General features: G+C 45.0%; 1 protein-coding gene across 1 annotated transcript in view; it reads right to left on the bottom strand.

Moving 5' to 3' along the window:
* Positions 1–20,503, bottom strand: part of COL3A1 (collagen type III alpha 1 chain) — a 38,533-nt gene that overhangs the window by 7,028 nt on the left and 11,002 nt on the right. The window contains exons 4-42 of the mRNA XM_041721638.1: positions 20,077–20,190; positions 18,533–18,613; positions 16,778–16,831; positions 16,293–16,346; positions 15,436–15,489; positions 14,743–14,796; positions 14,522–14,575; positions 13,962–14,015; positions 13,490–13,534; positions 13,315–13,368; positions 12,816–12,860; positions 12,160–12,213; positions 11,656–11,754; positions 11,077–11,121; positions 10,826–10,924; positions 10,572–10,625; positions 10,375–10,482; positions 10,120–10,173; positions 9,465–9,563; positions 9,127–9,180; positions 8,871–8,969; positions 8,480–8,533; positions 8,312–8,365; positions 7,958–8,011; positions 7,110–7,163; positions 6,743–6,787; positions 6,122–6,220; positions 5,934–6,041; positions 5,740–5,793; positions 4,129–4,182; positions 3,990–4,043; positions 3,340–3,393; positions 2,790–2,897; positions 2,396–2,449; positions 2,051–2,104; positions 1,694–1,855; positions 1,469–1,576; positions 640–747; positions 78–131 (exon numbers count right to left, since the gene is read on the bottom strand). Coding sequence (XP_041577572.1) covers positions 78–131; positions 640–747; positions 1,469–1,576; positions 1,694–1,855; positions 2,051–2,104; positions 2,396–2,449; positions 2,790–2,897; positions 3,340–3,393; positions 3,990–4,043; positions 4,129–4,182; positions 5,740–5,793; positions 5,934–6,041; positions 6,122–6,220; positions 6,743–6,787; positions 7,110–7,163; positions 7,958–8,011; positions 8,312–8,365; positions 8,480–8,533; positions 8,871–8,969; positions 9,127–9,180; positions 9,465–9,563; positions 10,120–10,173; positions 10,375–10,482; positions 10,572–10,625; positions 10,826–10,924; positions 11,077–11,121; positions 11,656–11,754; positions 12,160–12,213; positions 12,816–12,860; positions 13,315–13,368; positions 13,490–13,534; positions 13,962–14,015; positions 14,522–14,575; positions 14,743–14,796; positions 15,436–15,489; positions 16,293–16,346; positions 16,778–16,831; positions 18,533–18,613; positions 20,077–20,190 — 2,760 coding nt within the window. The remainder of the gene's footprint in view (positions 1–77; positions 132–639; positions 748–1,468; positions 1,577–1,693; positions 1,856–2,050; positions 2,105–2,395; positions 2,450–2,789; positions 2,898–3,339; positions 3,394–3,989; positions 4,044–4,128; positions 4,183–5,739; positions 5,794–5,933; positions 6,042–6,121; positions 6,221–6,742; positions 6,788–7,109; positions 7,164–7,957; positions 8,012–8,311; positions 8,366–8,479; positions 8,534–8,870; positions 8,970–9,126; positions 9,181–9,464; positions 9,564–10,119; positions 10,174–10,374; positions 10,483–10,571; positions 10,626–10,825; positions 10,925–11,076; positions 11,122–11,655; positions 11,755–12,159; positions 12,214–12,815; positions 12,861–13,314; positions 13,369–13,489; positions 13,535–13,961; positions 14,016–14,521; positions 14,576–14,742; positions 14,797–15,435; positions 15,490–16,292; positions 16,347–16,777; positions 16,832–18,532; positions 18,614–20,076; positions 20,191–20,503) is intronic.

Below are 20,503 nucleotides of genomic sequence, written 5' to 3'. Positions count from 1 at the left end.
GCGCACACGTGAGTGGGGCCCGCGAGTGGGGGCAGCCGCGGGCCGGGGGAGGCCGCCCACTCGGCGCTTGCTCCTACCTTGCCGCCCGGAGCGCCGTCGCGGCCTGGCAGCCCGTCGGAGCCTGGGTTTCCCTGGAGGAGAGAAGGGGGCAGGTCAGCCCGGGCCCACCCGTGACCCCAGGACGACAGGGTGCTCCCAGGACCCCGTGGCTCAGCTCTGCAGTGCCTGTGGCCCTCGGCGGTCATGGGGGGGCTGCAGGCCAAGGCCTCTGGCCCGTGTGTCTCCCCCATGTGAGACGGGGGACGTGGTCGGGGAAAGGTGTCTGAGAAAACCCTTAGGACACAGGTGACAAAAGCTGGAGAAACCGTGACATAAGCTGATAACGGAAACCTGCAATCTAGGGAAAGGCTCCCCGGGCCTCCGTTCCCCTGGCGAGCTCACCCTTCGCCGTCACAATCTCTGGTAACTATTAGTTAGCATCGTTCTAAATTGTCACAGAAGGGGGATCTGTCCCTAAGAAACAAGGGGAGCTTTGACAATATTTACGCTCCTGACATGAGGGCACGGCCCGACCGCTGCTTAAATAAGTGACCAGGTACGGCCTGGACAGCCCGACATTGCCCAAGAGCTGGTGCTTACGTCTCTTCCAGGTTCACCAGCCGTGCCGGCCAGGCCGGGAAGCCCCTGGGGCCCGGGAGGACCGCGCTCTCCGTTGTGACCACTGGGTCCTGGCTTCCCACTTTCACCCTGCACACAAAGAAATAAAAGACATTTTACTTTGACTTATTTTATCTTTTTTTGTTTTACTTTATAAAAAAATTTAATTTTTTAAAACTTACTTTAACAATCAATTAATATAATGTTATGAGATGTGCTTATTTTTCAAGGAAAAACTTTTATTTATTTTATTTTTTAAAGTTTTTTTTTAAAGATTTATTTACTTATTTATTTATGATAGACAGAGAGAGAGAGAGAGGCAGAGACACAGGAGGGAGAAGCAGGCTGGAGGAGGGAGAAGCAGGCTCCACGCCGGGAGCCTGACGTGGGATTCGATCCCAGGTCTCCAGGATCGCGCCCTGGGCCAAAAGCAGGCGCCAAACCGCTGCGCCACCCAGGGATCCCCAAAACTTTGTTTTATTAAAGGTCGATTGGATCTGTTCCTAAAACTACCTAAAATCTCCCTCTTTAAAACGGACAGTCAGCAAAGTAAAATGCTCACAACCTAGCAGGGGTATTCGAGGTGGCAGGATATTTGCTGCAATACCAGTTTATTAGTGTCTACGTTCGAGGCTGCCCTACGACATCCATTGTTTTTGCTCCGCGGCCTTTTGATACTACGCATGCTTCCTGAAAATATCAAGAATTTGCAGCTTTACAGGAAAACGTGTCCGTTGCGCGCTGGCTACGGTTAGTGCTGTCCGAGGGCTGTCAAAGGAAACCGGGTGCAGGGAAAGACGGCCACGCTCACCTTGACGCCCTGTGGGCCTGGACTTCCCCGAGGACCTGGAATGCCTGGTGGTCCCGCGAGACCCCTGGCCCCGGTGATCCCAGCAATTCCGAGAGGGCCTGGGGCTCCCTGTTGAGCAAATAATAAAGGCTTGGTCCTTCTCTATGTGACTGTGTTTTCCTCTGGTGAATCCATAATTAAAAACAAAGCGGTATTGTCGATCGGTAGAGCAAGAGAGCCGCTCACCGGAGGGCCCTGGGGGCCAGGCGATCCCTTCTCACCAGGCTGGCCAGCATCACCTTTAGGTCCCGACACCCCAGGGCTGCCAGGAGCGCCGTTGTTACCCGGTGGACCGGGGGGCCCGTCCTTGCCTGGAGCACCACTGGAGCCTGGGGGGCCTGGGTTACCCTACAAGGAGATTTTTTGAGATTTGAGTAGTTTGCAATGGAACGATGAATGTTTCTTCCCTCCTTTATCTCCCTCTTCTACCTGCATTTTACATGGGATTTCATACAAAGAATAGTAGCGACGGGTGTTTCTCATCCTACGCATATGTGACTATGCTTTATGGACTAAAGAAAAAATATTAAGAAAAAAACTCACATTATTGCCAGGAGGGCCAGGAAGACCACGACCACCAGGGAAGCCAGCGGCACCCTGGGAAATGACAACATATTTTTGAATTTCACAAGCCAAGCAGGATGAATAATCAAGTACAAAAAACACATATAAAGTATAAGAAATGGGATCCGTTTTCCACCCTGGGATCATTCACGGTTTGTTTTTTTCCTTTTGGGATTTAAACAGAACCTATGTGATTGGGGGATTGTAGTTGTTCGGGATCCCCCGAGAGGGGTCTAGCACTTTCAAGGCAGTTTTTCTACGGATGGGAATTGAGCAGTGCTTCTGCGTAGTGGGGGGGACGCTGGCCGGAGCCCCATTACTCACAGGACCGCCGGGACTGCCACGTTCACCTTTGACACCCTGGGGGCCGGGGGGACCCTGGATGGAATGGAGGTAGAAATGGTTCATCAGAAAACCGCCAAGGTCAAAACTTGAAAGAAGCACTAAGCCTCCAAGAAACGGTGGCTCTGCTTATGTGATCATCAGTCGTGCCCCTGCTCGGGTCACCGTCGGGCTCCTCCAGGCCAAGGTGCGCTGACGAAGCCGCGTGGCGACCCTCTACCCCAGGCCCCCCAGTGCACGACAAACTGAAGTCAAGGCGACGGGGACTGTGGAGTGGCCAGGACACCTCGGGCCGGTTCCCTGAGGCCGGGCCCGTCCCCCGAGGCCTGGCGTCCGGCCGCCCGGGGACGCCGTGGGGCAGCACGAGGGTACTCACCGCGGGCCCGGCTCCTCCGGGGGGCCCTGCCACTCCGGGGGGGCCTCCTTCACCCTTCTCGCCGGGGGCGCCCCTCTCGCCCTTAGCGCCGGGCTCGCCGTTCTGTCCCTGAGGTGGGAAACGACAGCCCGTGAGCCGCGGCCTTCACCGTGCCCGCGGCTCGTCCTAGTTTTTCTGCAGAAACTAGAATTCTCGGGGGGGCAGGACGGTTGCATACGATTGGGAAAGAAGGTTCTCGGCAGACAGGCCACGGCCTGGTAAGGGAAGCCTCCCCGGGGGAGGTCCAAGGCGCCACTTGTGGGGCAGGTGAGCACGGGGGGCCCTCGGGAAGGGCCAGGCCGAGCGCGTTTTGATTGTATCGTCTTGCAACAGGGGGACGTCGAACATCTCCAGGGCGTGCTCACCCGGGGCGTCCCCCGCCTCCCATAAGTGGGGCAGGTGTTCCCATCCCCGCCCGCCAGGGGAAGGGAGGGAGAGCCGGGCAGCAGCGGAGGGGCCCGGGGCCCAGGCACCAGCGGCCGGGCCTGCCCCACACCCCGACGGTACTCACGGGAGCTCCGGGGAAGCCGGCGGGTCCCGGGGGGCCGTGCTCACCTCTCTCGCCCTGGGGGGAAACACGCTCCCATTGGTGCCCTTCCCACGGAATGCGGCCCCCCACACCCGCTCGGCAGCCTCCAAGGGTGGCTTCTGGAAGACTCCCCGCTCCTCAACGGGGCGCCGAGGGCGCACCCCAGAGCCCTCCGGCTAGGACGGTTATTTGCCGGGAAAGCAACCTGAGCATTCGGAAGTGTCTGACACATGCGATCTGTAATTCTAAAACATGTGAGAATCTAAAAATATAGTAAAAGTGTTAATTGAGAAATCGGTCAACTAATTAATTAAAGCCTTTTACTCCGTATCTGTCCTTGCAGACCCTGAAGGCAGAGGATTTTAGATCTAGAAGGTGCCTCAGGCAAATATCCTGCAGGTTTAACAAATACTTACAAATGTGCATTATTCATGCCATTTTTTATATCTTTTCCAGAATTATTTAGGAGAGAAGGTGTGACTTAAAACTCTCTCTCGTGAATTTTAGATCTAGGAATTTTGGCCTAAGGAAACAGTCTCCCACGGCTGAGACTCAGGTCCTGGGGCGGGATTGCTGGGGAAGTGCTCGGCCTGGCGGGCGCAAGAGTGACCCGAGGCCTCGTTCTCACTTACGGGGCCACCGCGAGGACCAGCTATGCCCGGGAGGCCGGGGGCACCACCTTCACCCTGAAGAAAGAGGAAGACGATATTGCTCTGCGTCTGAAGAAGCCGGGGGCATTTGTGTGTGTTTCTAGGTAGTGTTCCCTGTTACCTTATCTCCGGGCTGACCCGCTGGGCCAGGGGGGCCGATGGGACCGGTAGGACCCTGAAGAAAAAAGAAACACATTTTTAATTTTAGAGGCAAAAAAGCATCCTCTTTCCTATTAATCAGAGAATATAGACACAGCATTGATCTGATCAACCAGATAATAGGACAATAGGACTTGTTTTCTGGCTCCAACGATACGCTTCACTTGGCGCGTACATATTGCAGAGCTTAAGAACTATGAGCTTCGAGGGGGCTGCCTCTAAGGGATTCAGGGGCAACTTATTGATTCAGTTTTTATTTATTTTATTTATTTTTTATTGGTGTTCAATTTGCCAACATACAGAATAACACCCAGTGCTCATCCCATCAAGTGCCCCCCTCAGTGCCCGTCACCCAGTCACCCCCACCCCCCGCCCTCCTCCCCTTCCCCCACCCCTAGTTCGTTTCCCAGAGTTAGGAGTCTTTATGTTCTGTCTCCCTTTCTGATAGTTCCCACTCATTTTTTTCTCCTTTCCAGGGGCAATTTATTGATTCATTTTTCTTTCCATTGCAGAAGATAATGATGTGACATAACATCTTACGATAATATCTTTTTAAAAATTAAAATGCGTTGCCTTAGTCAACAGCTTGATGATCCAAAATGTTTAAATACCCAGAATATAAATACACATATTAAAATCTTCAAATTGGCATCTTCAAATAGTAAAGTTTTACCTACGTTACCTAAGTGAGATATTAGGTGGTTTTTTTGAAATTTTTTATGTATTTATTTTTTATTTTTATTTTTTTTAGATTAGGTGGGTTTTTTAATTGGATGATGGCTTACCCATCAAATCTGTCAAAAGTGAAATTTGTATGAATTTCTTTAAGGCATCCACCATGAATATAACACCTACGTAATGACGCATGTCATGCTTATGGACAATCATGCTTATTGGCTGCAGTCCTATCTAGAAGGTGTTTGCGAACGGGGATAGAATTGATGGTAATGTTTTTCTATTTTGTTTGTTTTTAACCTTTATTTTGAAATAGTTATGCCTTCCAGGAGGTTGCAAAAGAAGATACAAGAAAATCCTATGCACCTTTCTCTCAGCATCCCTGAATGTCAGTATCTACACAACTGTTGTACCATGTTGGAACCAAGCGACTGGCATTGGTACCATCCCCAGAGCTGACCCTGGCCCAGCCGTTGTACACATTCTCATTTGCGTGGGAATGTGCGTATAAGCTCTGAAAGCTGGTGTCTTTGAGGTTAGCATAAGTTGTGTGTATTTTCTATCGGTAGGTAGATGCCCACAGTCTGACTATACCACAGAATTACGATGTTCATCAAATCAAAAGATTCCTTCATGAACATTATTGATTATGTTGGATGTTAGTGACTCATTATGACTTTAGCTTTTAACCTTTATCAGACTTTTGAGATTTTTCTATTCTCACGTCACGGTCGGACCATCAGGTAATGACAGATATAAGCCAGGAATTTTAACATTCATGTCATGTGGGCCTTCCTAGTGGTCAGAAAGTGGCCAAATACGGTCTAGGCCACCATGATGAGGTTTTACAGCAACTACAAGTGGAGGAGAGAAACTTCCAGGTCATAGAGACACTCACCCTGGGACCATCCTTCCCTGGGGCTCCATCTGCACCTGCACTGCCTGGTTCGCCCTGTCAAACAGAAGTCAGCGTCATGGCTGGAACGGGCCCAGGAGCAACCCCGGGAGGCTGCCCGGGGTGGGGTCGTAGCCGCAGGACCGTAGGGTGGCTTTGGGAGCAGGTTGGCCTTGGCACCTGCGTGGCCATCCTACCTTGTCGCCCTTGGGGCCGGGGCCGCCGGGCCCTCCTCTCTCTCCAGGCATCCCCTGCAGACCGGGGGTACCTGCCGAGCCGGGTGGCCCGGGGGGGCCAGCAGCACCCTGGGGTGGGGGAGACACAGTAAGCGCCGGGAGGCCACCACGCCGGCACCCATGGGTGGCCACAGGTCCCCACCGCTCACCTTCCCTCCTTCGGGGCCTGGGGGTCCAGCTCCACCTCGGGGGCCCATGGGGCCTGCAGCCCCGGGAGGACCACGCTCGCCCGGTGCACCCGAGTCGCCCTGGCGGGAGGGAGAAGGCGGTTAGCGGGCCCGCAGTGGAGGGCATGCTTGTCGCTCACAGCACTGACCGTGACACCTGGGAAATGCGCTTGTGAGACGCTTGTCCCTGAGCAGGGAGGTGACATGGGAAGAGTCCGTAAAGAGGGACCTTGGTACCTGGCCTGACCCGCTGCCTCTGACACTGCTACTGTTCTTTTACTCATGGGGGCATTTTTAAAAAAACGTTTTTCTACTTAAACAGTTTTCCTATGTGGAATCCATGCCCTGGAAAGATTCAGCGATTGCAGTTTCAGACACTCAGTTGCTTCTGTAGCATTTGTTCATGTCAGAAAATGTGATTTTATAGATGATGCAAATCTAACGTCCTGGAAATGTCTTGAGCTACCCTAAGGGTGTTGGCCAACTGTTTGCCACGTCCTGATTCTAAGAAAAGACCATTTGGGTTTGATGTACTAAAAGGGAGTCGCTAACCAAGTCTCTCTAACAGGCTGAAGAAATTAGAAAATAAATTGAAATACTTACCTTGCCTCCTGGAACTCCAGGTGAACCAGATTCACCCTTCGGGCCCTAGAAGACGGGGTTATACGATTAGGCCTATGTCAGGATCCAGGTTGTGTGAATATAAGCAAAAGGACTTGTTGGCATTTTGTACAGTTTGTTGAATCTTGAGCTGTGTGCCCTTTCTTTTACGGTAAAACCGAAACAGTCCATGTGACAGCTATGATTGAATAATTTTTCTTGGTTTGGTTAATGAATATTTAAAAAGCAAATGATAAAACTCAGAAACCATGGCGTGAGAAAATGCAAAAGGTAATAACTGATGAGTGATTACGATTTATTCTTTTGGCTTCTGATTTTTGAAAAAAAAAAAAAAAGGCATGCAGCTTACTGGTTCACCGGGTTTTCCATTTTCTCCTGGAGGTCCGCTGGTTCCGGGCAAACCCTACAAAGAACCACATTTTGTGTTGTGTAATCACTTCAGACACTGCTCACAGAAAAGCTTCTCATCTGTGTGTTTCTGCAAGGTATTCAAAAAGGTTTAGTGGTCTTTTTCAGGCTAGGAGCTTTGTGGGTCTCCAAACCCAGGGGTGCAGCTGGGACAATCATATCTTCCAAACTTAATGTTTATCTCCCTCTAGTTTTTCTTATTTATTTATTTATTTATTTATTTATTTATTTATTTATTTTTTAATTTTTCTTTATTTATTATAGGCACACAGTGAGAGAGAGAGAGAGAGGCAGAGACATAGGCAGAGGGAGAAGCAGGCTCCATGCACCGGGAGCCCGACATGGGATTCGATCCCGGGTCTCCAGGATCACGCCCTGGGCCAAAGGCAGGCGCCAAACCGCTGCGCCACCCAGGGATCCCTCCCTCTAGTTTTTCTGTTGCTGTAGGTAAAAATGAACGGATGGTAATATGGGTTTGCTCTGTGGACTTAAATTATAACAGAAGTAGGCCTAAGGATAAAAAATTTGATGTGCTTAATTAATTAAGCACATTAATTGCATAATAATAATAATCAATCTGCAACAGGAATGTCGACTCACATCGTCTGTCATTTTATTTCAAGGTGGAAGACAGACCCACACATTTTAAGCTGAAGATGAATTGTAATCTAGGAGTGGCACCAAAAAACCCGAACTGTCAATCAGCTCAACAAATACAGCTCACAAGGGAAGTACTGAATTGTCTGGTAGAAGCAGGAACCCAGGGATACTTAGGTAGCGACTTCTTACCTGTAGCCCTTGTGGACCAGGGGGTCCTGCGTCTCCTTTGTCACCAGCCGGCCCCTAGCGTAGGAAAGTACAATGAGATGTCCTATTATAAAATATCCTTTCATACTTAGTCCACACAGTTTTGATTTCAACAGGCTCACTGCTTAGTTTAAAACTTAATAGTGTGAAGGAGGACGGAGTCTGGCCTGCAGGGTTGATGCAAGGGAACCTCGTACAACGTGATCTTCACTTCTAGTTAGCCAGCATTTAGCTAGCTAAGTAACCAAGCCTCAGAACTGCTTTGGTGAACGATGGCATCATTCCTCGGCCCCATTCCCACTCACTCCCATCTCCAAGTTACGTGAGTAAACTTACAGTAGGCCCCGGGGGACCCTGAGGTCCAGTTTCACCATTCTTTCCAGCAGGACCCTAAAAAAAAAAAAATCAGTTAGGGAAGCAGAGGTAACGGAGATAGTAGAAGTCATAGGTTGGGAATGAAGGCTTCTAGAGAAAGCTGGAAACAAGTTAACGACAGCTCCGTACCTGAGGGCCGGGACCTCCAGGACCACCTCGCTCTCCATTCTTGCCAGGTGCACCCTAAAGGAGTGGCCAGGATTTATTAATTCTCAAAACGAAATCTTTCAGTGTCCCATTCCCTGATAGTTGGGATCTGCCTCTTACACATACACATGCATGCATCCACAGCCAAGAAATTATTTTCTAGAACTAGATTTCCATAAAGTTCACTACTCTTTCTCCAGACCTCTAAAAAAGAAAGCAAACCACAAAACCCACCCAGTCTCACATGGCATTTTACTTTTCCTATATTCTACTTCTTTGAAGCAGAGATCAAGTCTTGGCCACCTCTGAACTCCATATGGGAAGGAAAAGCCTCTGTCAAATATTTACCGAGGAAATAAAGGGAGGAACTCACATCATTTCCTTTAGGACCAGGGAAACCCATGACGCCAGGCTGACCTCGGGGACCAGATGGGCCTGGAGGACCTGGTCGACCACTTTCTCCTTGACTTCCCTAATGAGACAAAATTGCATTAACAGAGGTTTGATAAAGATCCCATGAAACTATGCCAGCTGTATACCAAGACTACGCAATACACATCAACGCCAGCCAAACTGCGCGTTCCGTTATTCACTGGGCTTATAAACAGAGATGTCAAAGATGTACTTACGGGAGGCCCTGGTTTCCCATCGCTGCCTGGCCCTCCTGGGCTTCCGGGCATGCCCTAGATCGAAGAAGGCAGTCAGTCAGGTGATCTTAAAATGTTAATTTTAAAAAAATCTGTAAAACTGTGAGATTTCGTACATAGCCTTTTACTGGCGCATATTTTTCAATCTATAAAGTGTCTCAGTCAAGCCTTCTGGTTTTCTTCAGTCATTCTAACTTTATCTTAAGAGTATTTTTTGATGCTATAAAAGTAGAGTCTGCCTTAAGTTGTCTTTAATGCTCCCTTATTTGTCTTTCTTCTCACTAAATGTGAGTGTCAAGCAAACGAGCGCTTCTCTGTACCCTCATTCCTGGACCTCCTGGGACACCATCTCGGCCGGGTTCTCCAGGAGCTCCTCTGGGCCCTGCAGGGCCTGGACCACCACGCTCCCCAGCGGGACCCTAAGAGGTGAAAGAAGTCAACAAATAGGTAAAAGATCCTTCACTGACCTAGACATTGACCATATTTAGGTCACGACGTGCCCTACAATCACTGTTCCCCATTAGTTTGGATGATCATATTGGGAATGTTTTAAGGCAACTCTGATGAACATCACATGCCACCAATATTCAGTGAGCATAACGACATGTTTCTGTGCATATAAAGTCAAATATCTTTGATGATATCAAACCATATTTGTACAGTATTTTAGAGTCTTCAAAGAACTTTCAGGCATTTTGATTAACTTTATTCTTGCAATGATGCTGAAATGAATCATTCTCCAATGACAGATGAGCTAAAGAATTCTCATAGAAGTTAAGTGACTTGCTTTAGCTATGAAGCTAGGAGACGGGCTGAGCAGGGGCTGGGACCATTGTATGCTGAGAATTATTATGATTTTTAACTTCCAGTGTATTTCTTTCCGATGTTTAGGTTTCAGTTAATGGGACACTGTATGGAAGAAGATGACCATTTGTAGTACCAGCATTTACAAAGTTAGACCTTAAAGTCATCTACCTTTTCTCCTGGAAGGCCATTTGCTCCAGCAGGTCCTCGGAATCCAGGTGCACCCTGGAGACAGTGAAAGGCAAATGTTGTGGCCCAAAGCATGAAACTTTTTCATAATTTTTGAGTAGCAGTGGATATTTTCGTGCTATCCAATGCCTCAAAGACAGTATTTGGGATTGAGGACGGTATCCTCACCCTGCAAGTGAAGCTCTCTGTGGATGAGCATGATATCCTGCTCCTTTTAGATGCTTATGGGAAACCTACCCTTTCTCCTGCAGCTCCCGGAAGTCCGTTGGCACCCGGTTCTCCAGGCGAGCCATCTTTGCCGTCTTCACCTTTAGGTCCTGGGATACCTGGAGAACCAGCTTCACCCTAAAAAGGATGCCAATAAAGGGTTAATTCTTTTGCCAAATTTTCACCTGGAATAAGAAATAACCGATTCTGTCGGGCGTAATACTTACACGTTCACCGCGTGGGCCTGGCTCTCCTTTGGCACCATTTTTACCGGGTTCACCCTAAATGAAACAAAATCTTGGTTTAAAAACAGGGAGTTACAGGCTAACAAAATCATCAGCAGCAACAACTAATCCAATTATAAACCCAGACTGAAGTCAACATAAAATCAACGGAACAAGTACAGAAAGTCTGCTGTTGATATTTCTGTTGTGGGAATTAAGTCCCATCTTCCAGGCAACTAAGGAAAATATGAACTTACTGCACCACCTCGCTGTCCAGGAGCACCATTGGTACCGGGTGGTCCGGGAGGGCCCCGGGCTCCTATCAGACCAGGGGCTCCAGGAATGCCAGCGGGACCCTAAAAATAGCCCAAGAACGTCACATTAGTCAAACTTGAACCTTCTTTTCTGGACAGCTAACTCAAACACCACGAATGCAATGTCATGCAAAGTGCAAGGGAAGCCAATAACGTGAGCGGGTGAAGTGAGGACGGAAGTGAGGGTGTCTTACCATTTCACCTTTACCGCCAGGACTACCATTGCTCCCAGGGGGGCCCTACAAGGGGAGAAGAGCATATTAAAAACAATGCAAATAGTGAATGTACATTTGCAAAGTAAATCTATTGATGGGTGCTGGGCTTTGTAGAGATTCGGTGATTCCTCCAACTACAGCACAACATGTAAAATGTAGGCAAAAGAATTATCATTATCTGAGTAATCTAAAGATAATATGCCCTTGGTCTAAATTTTTAAATAATAAATAGGAGAGGGTTTTTAATCCTGTTTCTTCTCCGAATTTCTGTGATTGGCGATCAGTTGGGGCACAGTATTTGAAGTACCAGATAACTATCCATCCTCTGCTTCACCTTGTCATATAAACAAAATTCATAAATTCTAGAAGAGTGTAAACCTCAAAACCCATGAATTTTGGTACTAATAAAATCAGTGTTTATCACAATAGAATATTTCTAAGCACCAAGCGGTGATTTTTTTTTTTCAAAAAAGTATTTTAATTGATAGCAACCTTAAAACATTTGCTTTCATGAAAGAAGTGAGGCAACACTCCCCGACGGCCATACTTGTTACTTACGGGAGGGCCTGGAGCACCAGCATGTCCCTGAGGTCCAGGTTCTCCTCTTTGTCCAGGGGAGCCACTTGAACCAGGAGATCCCGCGGGTCCAACTTCACCCTAAGGTGTAAAGTCCCGAGTAGTCAGCTTCTCTTGCCACTTCTAATCATTAGGCCTGTTGAAACCCAGCTCCCAAAGCCCCGAGTAGTTTGACAATATAGTCTATCACAAGGAAAGAATCATCAGTCGTGAAGGTGGAGACAAATGCTATGAGTGCGACTACGTGAGCTGCTTTTCAGAAAGAGACTGGGAAAAAAGAAAAGGCATAAATAAGGAGACATCAGAATAGTTGAATGTCATGGGTAACCCCTTTTGGAATAAAAAATAAGGGCTTTAAAGATCTGAAAAGATATCTACTTGATGGGTAAAATATATATATATATTTTTTTTTTTCAAGAAGCAAATCAATGATTTTCTGTTGTCCTAAGATCTATTTTATATTCTTCTATGGGAATACATGTTTACCTTAGCACCAGGGGAACCGGGGAATCCTGCAGTTCCAGGGGGACCGGGGGGGCCCTGAAAAAAATTAGGGACAATTTCAAGAGTTCTTCATCAAGTAAACAAAAGGTAAGATAACGTTAACCAGCAAATATTAAGTGAGCACATACACAACATAGAAGACAATTATGCAGACAAAGTCGCATTTATCATCCACGGATGAATGTTATGTGGGGCAACGATGTGGAAAAGTAACAAGAGAGTGAAATCTAAAGTTGGAAAAGTAGGATGCTTCTGCCCTCCGTCACAATTCTGTGACTTTGTGCAGTTTACTTGTCCCCAGCTCTCGTACGCTTGTGTATGAAGTGGAGGGGACACTATTACCTATTTTTCAGGTCCCTTTAATTGCCACGTGCAGTGCTGGTCATTAACTGACGGGGAGCGCACTCTACACACGTCAGCGATCGGCAGAGGATCGTAAGGAGCGTCAGAATGTTATGTATGGGCTTAATGTTTCTAGGTTGTTCCTCGAGTTCATTTGTGGACTTCGTGTCAGTTGGAATGACATATTCATGAACCATGTTGAATTGTAGGTCTAGGACCCACATCATCCCAACATTCCATACCCCAAATCTCTCATCACCCCGAAGCAACGCAGGGTTAAATTAAAAGTCACTCACTGGTTGTCCGTCACTTCCACGAGCACCATCGTTACCTCGAGCCCCCTAAAGAGAGAAATTTGTCTCAAATATCCTCTTAATTCTGAAAAGCCAGTCGCGAGTAATGTTCTGACTAAAATTCTGACTCCACCGAGTTGGCCTTTCCTGCAGCGCATTAAAATCTGCCTACCAAGACTATGTTTTGAGGCAAGTTGAGACAATCCCGGTGTTCCCAGCAGTGATCTGCTGTGCGAGGGCCCGATTCTGCGTTTAACAGAACTGAGTGTGAGCTGAGGGTCCTATAGGGACATGGACAAGGTTAACTAAGTTTCAAAAGAGGCGATAACTACAAAGCCCTTACTTGTGTCCCTACAAGTGTAGCTCACGGTTTATGAGGCACCCTTAAATGCCACACTTCATAGAAAAGAGCTTCTCGAGGATTGGGGGCCCCGCAGCCTGGCCCAGGCCCTTGTCTGCACCCTTGTCGCCCCAGGAGCTGTGGGTGCGGGGGGACACTCACCGCGGCCCCGGGGAGGCCTGGCCGTCCTCGCTCACCAGGAGCACCTCGGGGACCCTACGGAACACAATGGAAAGGACGGTCTCCCTTTAGACTTGACATGGTGAGAGCAGCTGGGGAAGGAGCAAGGCGACCTTTGGGTTGATAAAGCTGAAAGTTACATGAGAACTATAATTACCATGGGTCCGGGGGCTCCATTTTCACCTGGGAGGCCATTTTCACCCTAGAAACACATAAAACATGTTACCATTTTGTAGAAAGAGAGAGGAGTGTATAGTTTTTTAAATGCAGCACATTATGAAGAATATTACAGAGCCTAAGAAAAAGACACGTTCCAGCAATGTCAAATTTTTGTTAGCACTTTGTCTACCATCATTCTCAATTTTTACATTTTAAAAACTTGCGGATGAAGCAGAAGTAACCAGTGAGTCACTCAGGGATGCACAATCATTTCTAATGTAGACAGTTCAAGTTCTCAGCTTTGGTAGGAGCTTCAATAAAGCCTCTGAATTACTCACTGTTATTTGGCTCCAAAAATGCAAAATTCAGGTAAATTTCAGAAAAAGTTAACCCCAAAATATAAGTCCTAAATATAAATATAACATTAAACTGAATTTATTTATGAAAATATGATTTTGCTTTTGATTTACCTTTAATCCAGGAGCACCTGTATCACCCTTTTCTCCATTTCGTCCATCAAAGCCCTAGGAAATGTACAGAAGTAGCAAAAATATTAAAGATCTGTTAACAATCCAGAATGGTTGAAAACTTTACATTGTATTTTCATAACTAGTTTTTACTAGATGGCACCATTTCCAACATTGACGTAAATAATTAAAAGCCCTTTTAAATGGACTGATAGAAGACATTTGAGATTGATTTTAGAGTAAAAAATCTGAACTTATCAGCAAGCACAGTTTAGTTCAATTAGGAAGTTGCCTTAACACTTAGCTCTCAATAATATATTTTCTTCTCCTTTTTTTTGACAATGGTGATAAAATTAAATAATTCTTTCCTAAGCCTTAAAACACATTGAAACTCAGTCTAATTACTATCTGTTAAATAACTAGTTGGTTTGGTCAACAAAGTTGATAGATCGTTAAAAAATCAAATTGACTAGTTGTCAAAATCAACCATTTTTGGTACATACTCAAATTGCCCAATAAAATTGGTTGAAATAGCTTATAGTTAATTTAGAAACTCTACTTACTCTATGTCCTTTCATACCGGGGAATCCAGGCATGCCAGCTGGACCTTTCATACCCTAAAAATAAGGAATAAAAAAGACATTAATGAGTTTTCAAATAGAATCACAATCCAGTAGTAAAATGCCTTCCATTTTTAAGTGTGATTCAATTTAATTATAGAATAATTTTCAAGCTAAGATTATCATGGTTACTCCAAATAAGTCACTGGATGCTGAAGACTTACTGGAGGTCCAGGCAGCCCTCGCTCTCCAGGTCGTCCGGGTCTTCCTGATTCCCCCTAGGTAGAGAAAGACAAATCACGTTAGGTGATTGTGTACGAGAAAACACATTGCAGTCAACTAGCAAACCAAAAACTTTGCATTTTTCTCATCAAAAACTCATGAAAGTGGTTAGGCTCAACCACTTTCTAGCTGTTGTAGCCGTTGGAACAGCTTTCCTAGTAGAAGGAATGGGGAGGACTTCCATGGCAATAGGACTTCTGCATAGCGGGGGCGTCCCCCTTCCCTGAAACATCATGGTGCGCTCTCGACCCGCGCAGGATCGTGCCATGGGAAAGGAAGAAGGACACGATATTAAAGGTGTTTTTAAGTTTTCAAGTTTGTAAAGTATAGATATCGATGTCTTCGGTACAAGAGGAAGAAAGAAGATACTTGTTTCTCCTCAAGTGATATATGCGCTGGATGCTTCTTGGCAGTGAAGGAGCACAGGTAGGGGGTCTGTTAGTCTGGAATTCAAGAAGTGGTGCATAGAGCTATCCAAACCCTACACATTCAAAAAGTAAAATGAGCTAAAACGTCATTAGGGTAGCGCTGAGTACTTCAGTCCGGTTTTTCTGCGTATACAGCATACAGGACAGGCCACGTGCAATATTCCAACTTGAATTTTTCCATATCCCCATTCAGTCTTAAACACTTACATCTTTTCCAGCAGGACCAGATGGACCCATAGCACCAGGGGGTCCTGGAGGGCCCTGAAATAAGAAAATAAAAAACAAATTTATCCATAGGCTTTTCTCTTACAGAGATTTATTGTTATATGTGTTTCTCTGAAAGGAACCCTCTTCTAGAAGATACTCTCAATATGTTTCCTTATGAAAATGACACATTGAGTTAATATATCTATATTATATCAAGTTTTTACTGTTTAATGAAGTTATTTTTAATGGGAATTAGAAATACCATGGATCTATGTTTTATACATACCTAAATGTATATTTATATATACCTCCAAATGCACTTGTGAGACACTGAACTTCTTAATATACAGGTATTTCTTTTTTTTTTTTTTAATATACAGGTATTTCCAAATAGTTTGAAATATTAAATTAAACTAACTTCACCTCACTTTCTTGTTCATACAGCATGTTTTTTTTTGAAGAATTCTGCTAGATTATGCTTATTTCCACTAAATGAAGTCTTAAAAATTATACATCCAAGAGTAGATATGAAGGTGAACTGAGTGCTTACAGGGAAATTAAATCTATATTTACGAAAAACAGGATTTGTATCCTCCCTAGGAGGTGAACGATTGTGGTGGCTAATTAGCCAGGGAATTTCCAGATGAGAGAGCAAGTATCTCTAGGAAACCTAAACCACTAAAAGACTCCAAAAGGCCTTTGAAACCAGTTCAACCATCCTAAGAAATAATATTTATTATTTAAAATTTGAGGATAAATTTAATCTATACATTATAGACCCTGTGATGATGTTTTAGAAAATGAAGATGGTTTCTGTGTAGAACTGTCAGTTCACTGCGTAGAGGTGAAATACTCACCGCAGGACCAGCTTGCCCAGGCTCACCAGGGGGGCCTTGGTATCCTGGGGAACCCTAGGATGGAACGACGTGCAAATGTGTTAAAAGTCTAGAAGACAGTATGAAATCAGGATTTGTGAAGGTACTCGGTGGATCTTATTCCAATGTATAAAGAATTTTTTAGATCAGAAACAAGCAAATTTATTCCATTCCATCCATTTTATTCAACTCAACTGAGATTGAGTTGTTCTGAACTTGAAGCCGTATCACATGCAAATTAAGCCTCTGCTTTAACTTTCACGACATTTTAATTACAGATAGTTGTTTGTGGAAAGGAATTAAATATGAAATTCCAATATCTTGAAGGAATGACAGTTTCTTGGTTGTGATTTTTCTACCTAAATGAGGTTATGCTTGCTGGAATGGCGGAGTTACAGCAAAATCTGTGTTAACTACACTTATATAATATAAATGAGAAAGAAAGCCCCGTTAATGGCTAAACTTACCGGGGAGCCAGGATGACCAGATGTACCAGGGGGACCAGGAGGGCCAGGGGGACCCTGGAATGTAAATTTGAAGGATAAGTTTTGTTTGTTTTTTTTTGAAGGATAAGTTTAAAATAAATGCGACTGAAATATAATTTACTTGGGCATCAAAGAGATGCTCTGTTTAGAAATGATACTGACATTTAAAAAAATGAGAACAGCATACCTCATGATACGGTAACTATCCACGGATATGATTGGTTTTATTAGACATACAAAAAAGATCTGCAAAAATTCATGCAACATGCTATGAATGTCCCTGCAATATTAGGATGATACTGGTACTGGGGAAGGAGCATTTTTTGCCCGCTAGCCAAACTCCTGTGGAAAAGTATCTGCATACTGTAAATCCCAGTCTCTAAAAATAATGATGTAAATCAACGTAGAAGTTCTTAAGTACGTCACTGAGTTATGTTGACGTGAAGATTTAGACGTACGGGAGAATCATCATAAGTGGGACAATGATAAATTACAATTATAAGCAGTTGATTTATCATTGCTCAGAAATACAGATTACACTAGAAAACCTTCAGTTTTATAGTATGCTATTTCCAAATACTGGTAACAAACTTTAAAACCACTGTTTGTAATTAAATTATCTCTTAAAAAAATAAATGATCTCTTATAACTTCTTTTCTGAAATGTTAATAAGTAATGAGTTTGTTGGGTTTTTTTTTCTTGGTTTTTGTTTTTTAGTAAAAACTATACATAAGACTGAAAAATAAGATTCATAATTTGAACCTAGCTGAATAAGACCAGCTGTTGACATTCTTAATATCATTCTCCTTCTGGCTTTAAAGGGAAAGAAAAACACATCCCCCCAAAACTTTAGAGATTTGTAAAAATCTTCTTTTTTGCAATTTACATCAGTTTTAAGGGTCTTTGTTTAACTGGTCATTTGGCTCTATTAGCTAAAGTGTGGTCCTCTCTAGTTTGGAAAGTCACAAACCTGGTGTCTAATGATCTCGGGGACAATCTTCCATAGTCCCGGTGTCATGATTCATTCACACTCACACCTGTTACTGGCAGCGAAGCCGTGAACTTCCCTACATTGCTTCTCCCAAAGCCTGTTCTGTGATAAAGACCTTTTACGTGACACCATGCGTCATGCCCAGGTTCTCAGGCTTCAGTGACTTTTTTCTATTTTCTTCTATCAAAACTCTAGGTGATTTACATTAAGGGAAGCCTTTTGGGTACAATGTGAATAGCTATCATTTGTCATAGAGAAACCTAGACTCAATACATTCTGGAAATATTTGTATTCGACTTCAGGGTTTTAAGTGGGGCAGATTGTAATATTGGGCCTTCATCCCTCGGACTGTCATCTAGAAGGCCGCACTTCATTGATGAAAATACATAAAAAGAAGATTCCGAACAACGTAGGGAGAACGAGGAAACGTGGAGGTGAAAAACAACAAAATGTGGTTAAAGTTAGGGAATATACGAGCGTGCGCCCTGAGCATGAAGGCAGGTGGGCGCCTTCTACGCGTGGTCATGTAAAGAGAGAAGGAGTGTGCAACAGGTGTGAAACGAGGGGTGGTGAGGAAAGGAGGGGTCAGGGCAGACGGACCAGGATAATCCTAGCAGGTGCTCCCCAGCCTCAGTGGAGGGTCAGCCGCTTTGGGCAAGCATGGAATAAGGCTGTGTCCCTGGGGGCCGACCGCTCGGGGTCAACCAACATGCTGCTCTACGATGCTGAGGGACCCTGGTACGTACAGCTGGCCCGGGGTAGCCTCCCATGCCGCCTCCTCCGACACCAGCCTTGACGTCATAGGACTCGAACTGGGGAGAATAGTTCTGTAGCAAAGACACCAGAGATATGATCATTTTGATATATATGTTGCAGTTCTTTCCCAAAACATTTCAAAGAGCCTACATTTACACACCTACTCTTCCTTGATAGAAAGTTTCTATGTGCCGGAGGGTGTGGCACGTGTCATTGGGTGTCTTGCTCATCCTGTCTCTGCAGCTTGTGTGGCAGGTACCCGACGGGCACACGTGCCTCCGTAATGCGCAAGTCTTCCAACTAACTCGGTGCAGTGTTAATGCCAAATAATTGGTTCCTATATGGTCTTACCCAAAATATGATTTCTAAGAGATACCCACAGCTTCAGAAACATCAGATCACAGACTGAAACTGAAAGACACTTGAAATCATATAACCTGATCTCCCCATTTGGAGCAGAAAAAAAAATAATGGAGAAGTCAAATTACTTTACCAACATTTAATGATGCAAATAAGATTTGTCCCCCTTGGCTTCTGCTTAATACACTAACAAATTTACTCCCCAAATAAACATCCCCACAGACAATAGGCAGAGAATAATAGAAAAACCCATGTGCCTGTTGGGTTTCTTTGGCGATTATTTTATTTTGTTTTTTTTTTATATATTTTTAATTTTTTTCAACTTATTTATTTATGATAGTCACAGAGAGACAGAGAGAGAGAGAGAGAGAGAGAGGCAGAGTCACAGGCAGAGGGAGAAGCAGGCTCCATGCACCGGGAGCCCGATGTGGGATTCGATCCCAGGTCTCCAGGATCGCGCCCTGGGCCAATGGCAGGCGCCAAACCGCTGCGCCACCCAGGGATCCCGATTATTTTATTTTGATTTTTGAATTGCATTGTTTAAAATTCAGAGTTATTTGTGTATAGTGGCTTCTAATTTCTCTTAGCCTCAGGCAGCAGAAATTTTGACTCATTTATTTGTTTGGTTAGTTGCTTCACACGCAAGCTTAGCTGCCTGCCACGTGTTTTAGGAGGAGCAGGATGGGCTCTGAAGGCTTGGCCGGAGAAGTTGTCAGGCGTCAATGATCCTGCTGACGTAAAGTCAAGGAGTATTCACAGCTTTTCAACTGTTTTTTTTTTTTTTTTTGTCCAGACCTACAGAGGCTTTACCATTGGGGTTCTAAGTGCAATAAGGCACAGTCACGGCAATTCCTAAATACTCCAGGCTAATTCTTTTGCGAGTTGATGACTCGTTTCTTAAACATAGTGATATATCATATGCCTGCTGTGAGGTCGGGAAAGTTTGCAAAGACATAATAGCGATACACCGGCATTTTGAGGAAAGGTAAAATTTATAAAGCACTTAACAAGGTGTCCAGCGCTTCTAAGCACTAAGTAAGGATTTGTCAGATACAAGAACTCAGAGCACAGGTGCAGGGAATCCACAAAGGTGAGATGTCATACAGGCTGAAGAAGAGAAGACGAAGTAGGTAGTTTTAAAGGGAGGGGATCTTGTTGTCCTGGAATTTATTACCTGAGGACCAGTAGGGCAGGATTCACAGATTCCAGGGGGGCCAGGAGAACCAGGGGAGCCTGGCTGTCCGGGAATACCGGGGTCGCCATTTCTCCCAGGAATACCAGGAGGGCCCTGAAAGAATCCGAGATAAAAACTCACAAACAGGAAAAAGGTCTAAACGATTCAGAATCATCATCCAATTGTAGCTTCTCTGCTTTGTAATACAAGGAATCCATATGACTGATAAACCTTCTTGAAAATACAGACATTTTTATCTAAATCATGGGAACATTTTCAGCGTGATTTATTTCTTTGTAGATTGACCTATGTTTTATTTTCCAAACTGATAATGGGGATGAAGGGATCGTATAAAATTGGGGAAATTTAAATATTCACATGTACAATTACGGATCCTCGGTTTGAGTTCTTTCATGTCGTTAAATAT

The sequence above is a fragment of the Vulpes lagopus genome, chromosome 11, assembly GCF_018345385.1.
Source record: "Vulpes lagopus strain Blue_001 chromosome 11, ASM1834538v1, whole genome shotgun sequence".
NCBI lineage: Eukaryota > Metazoa > Chordata > Mammalia > Carnivora > Canidae > Vulpes > Vulpes lagopus.
The sequence above is the reverse complement of the archived record's forward strand: the minus strand, read 5'-3'. Positions and strand labels throughout refer to the sequence as shown.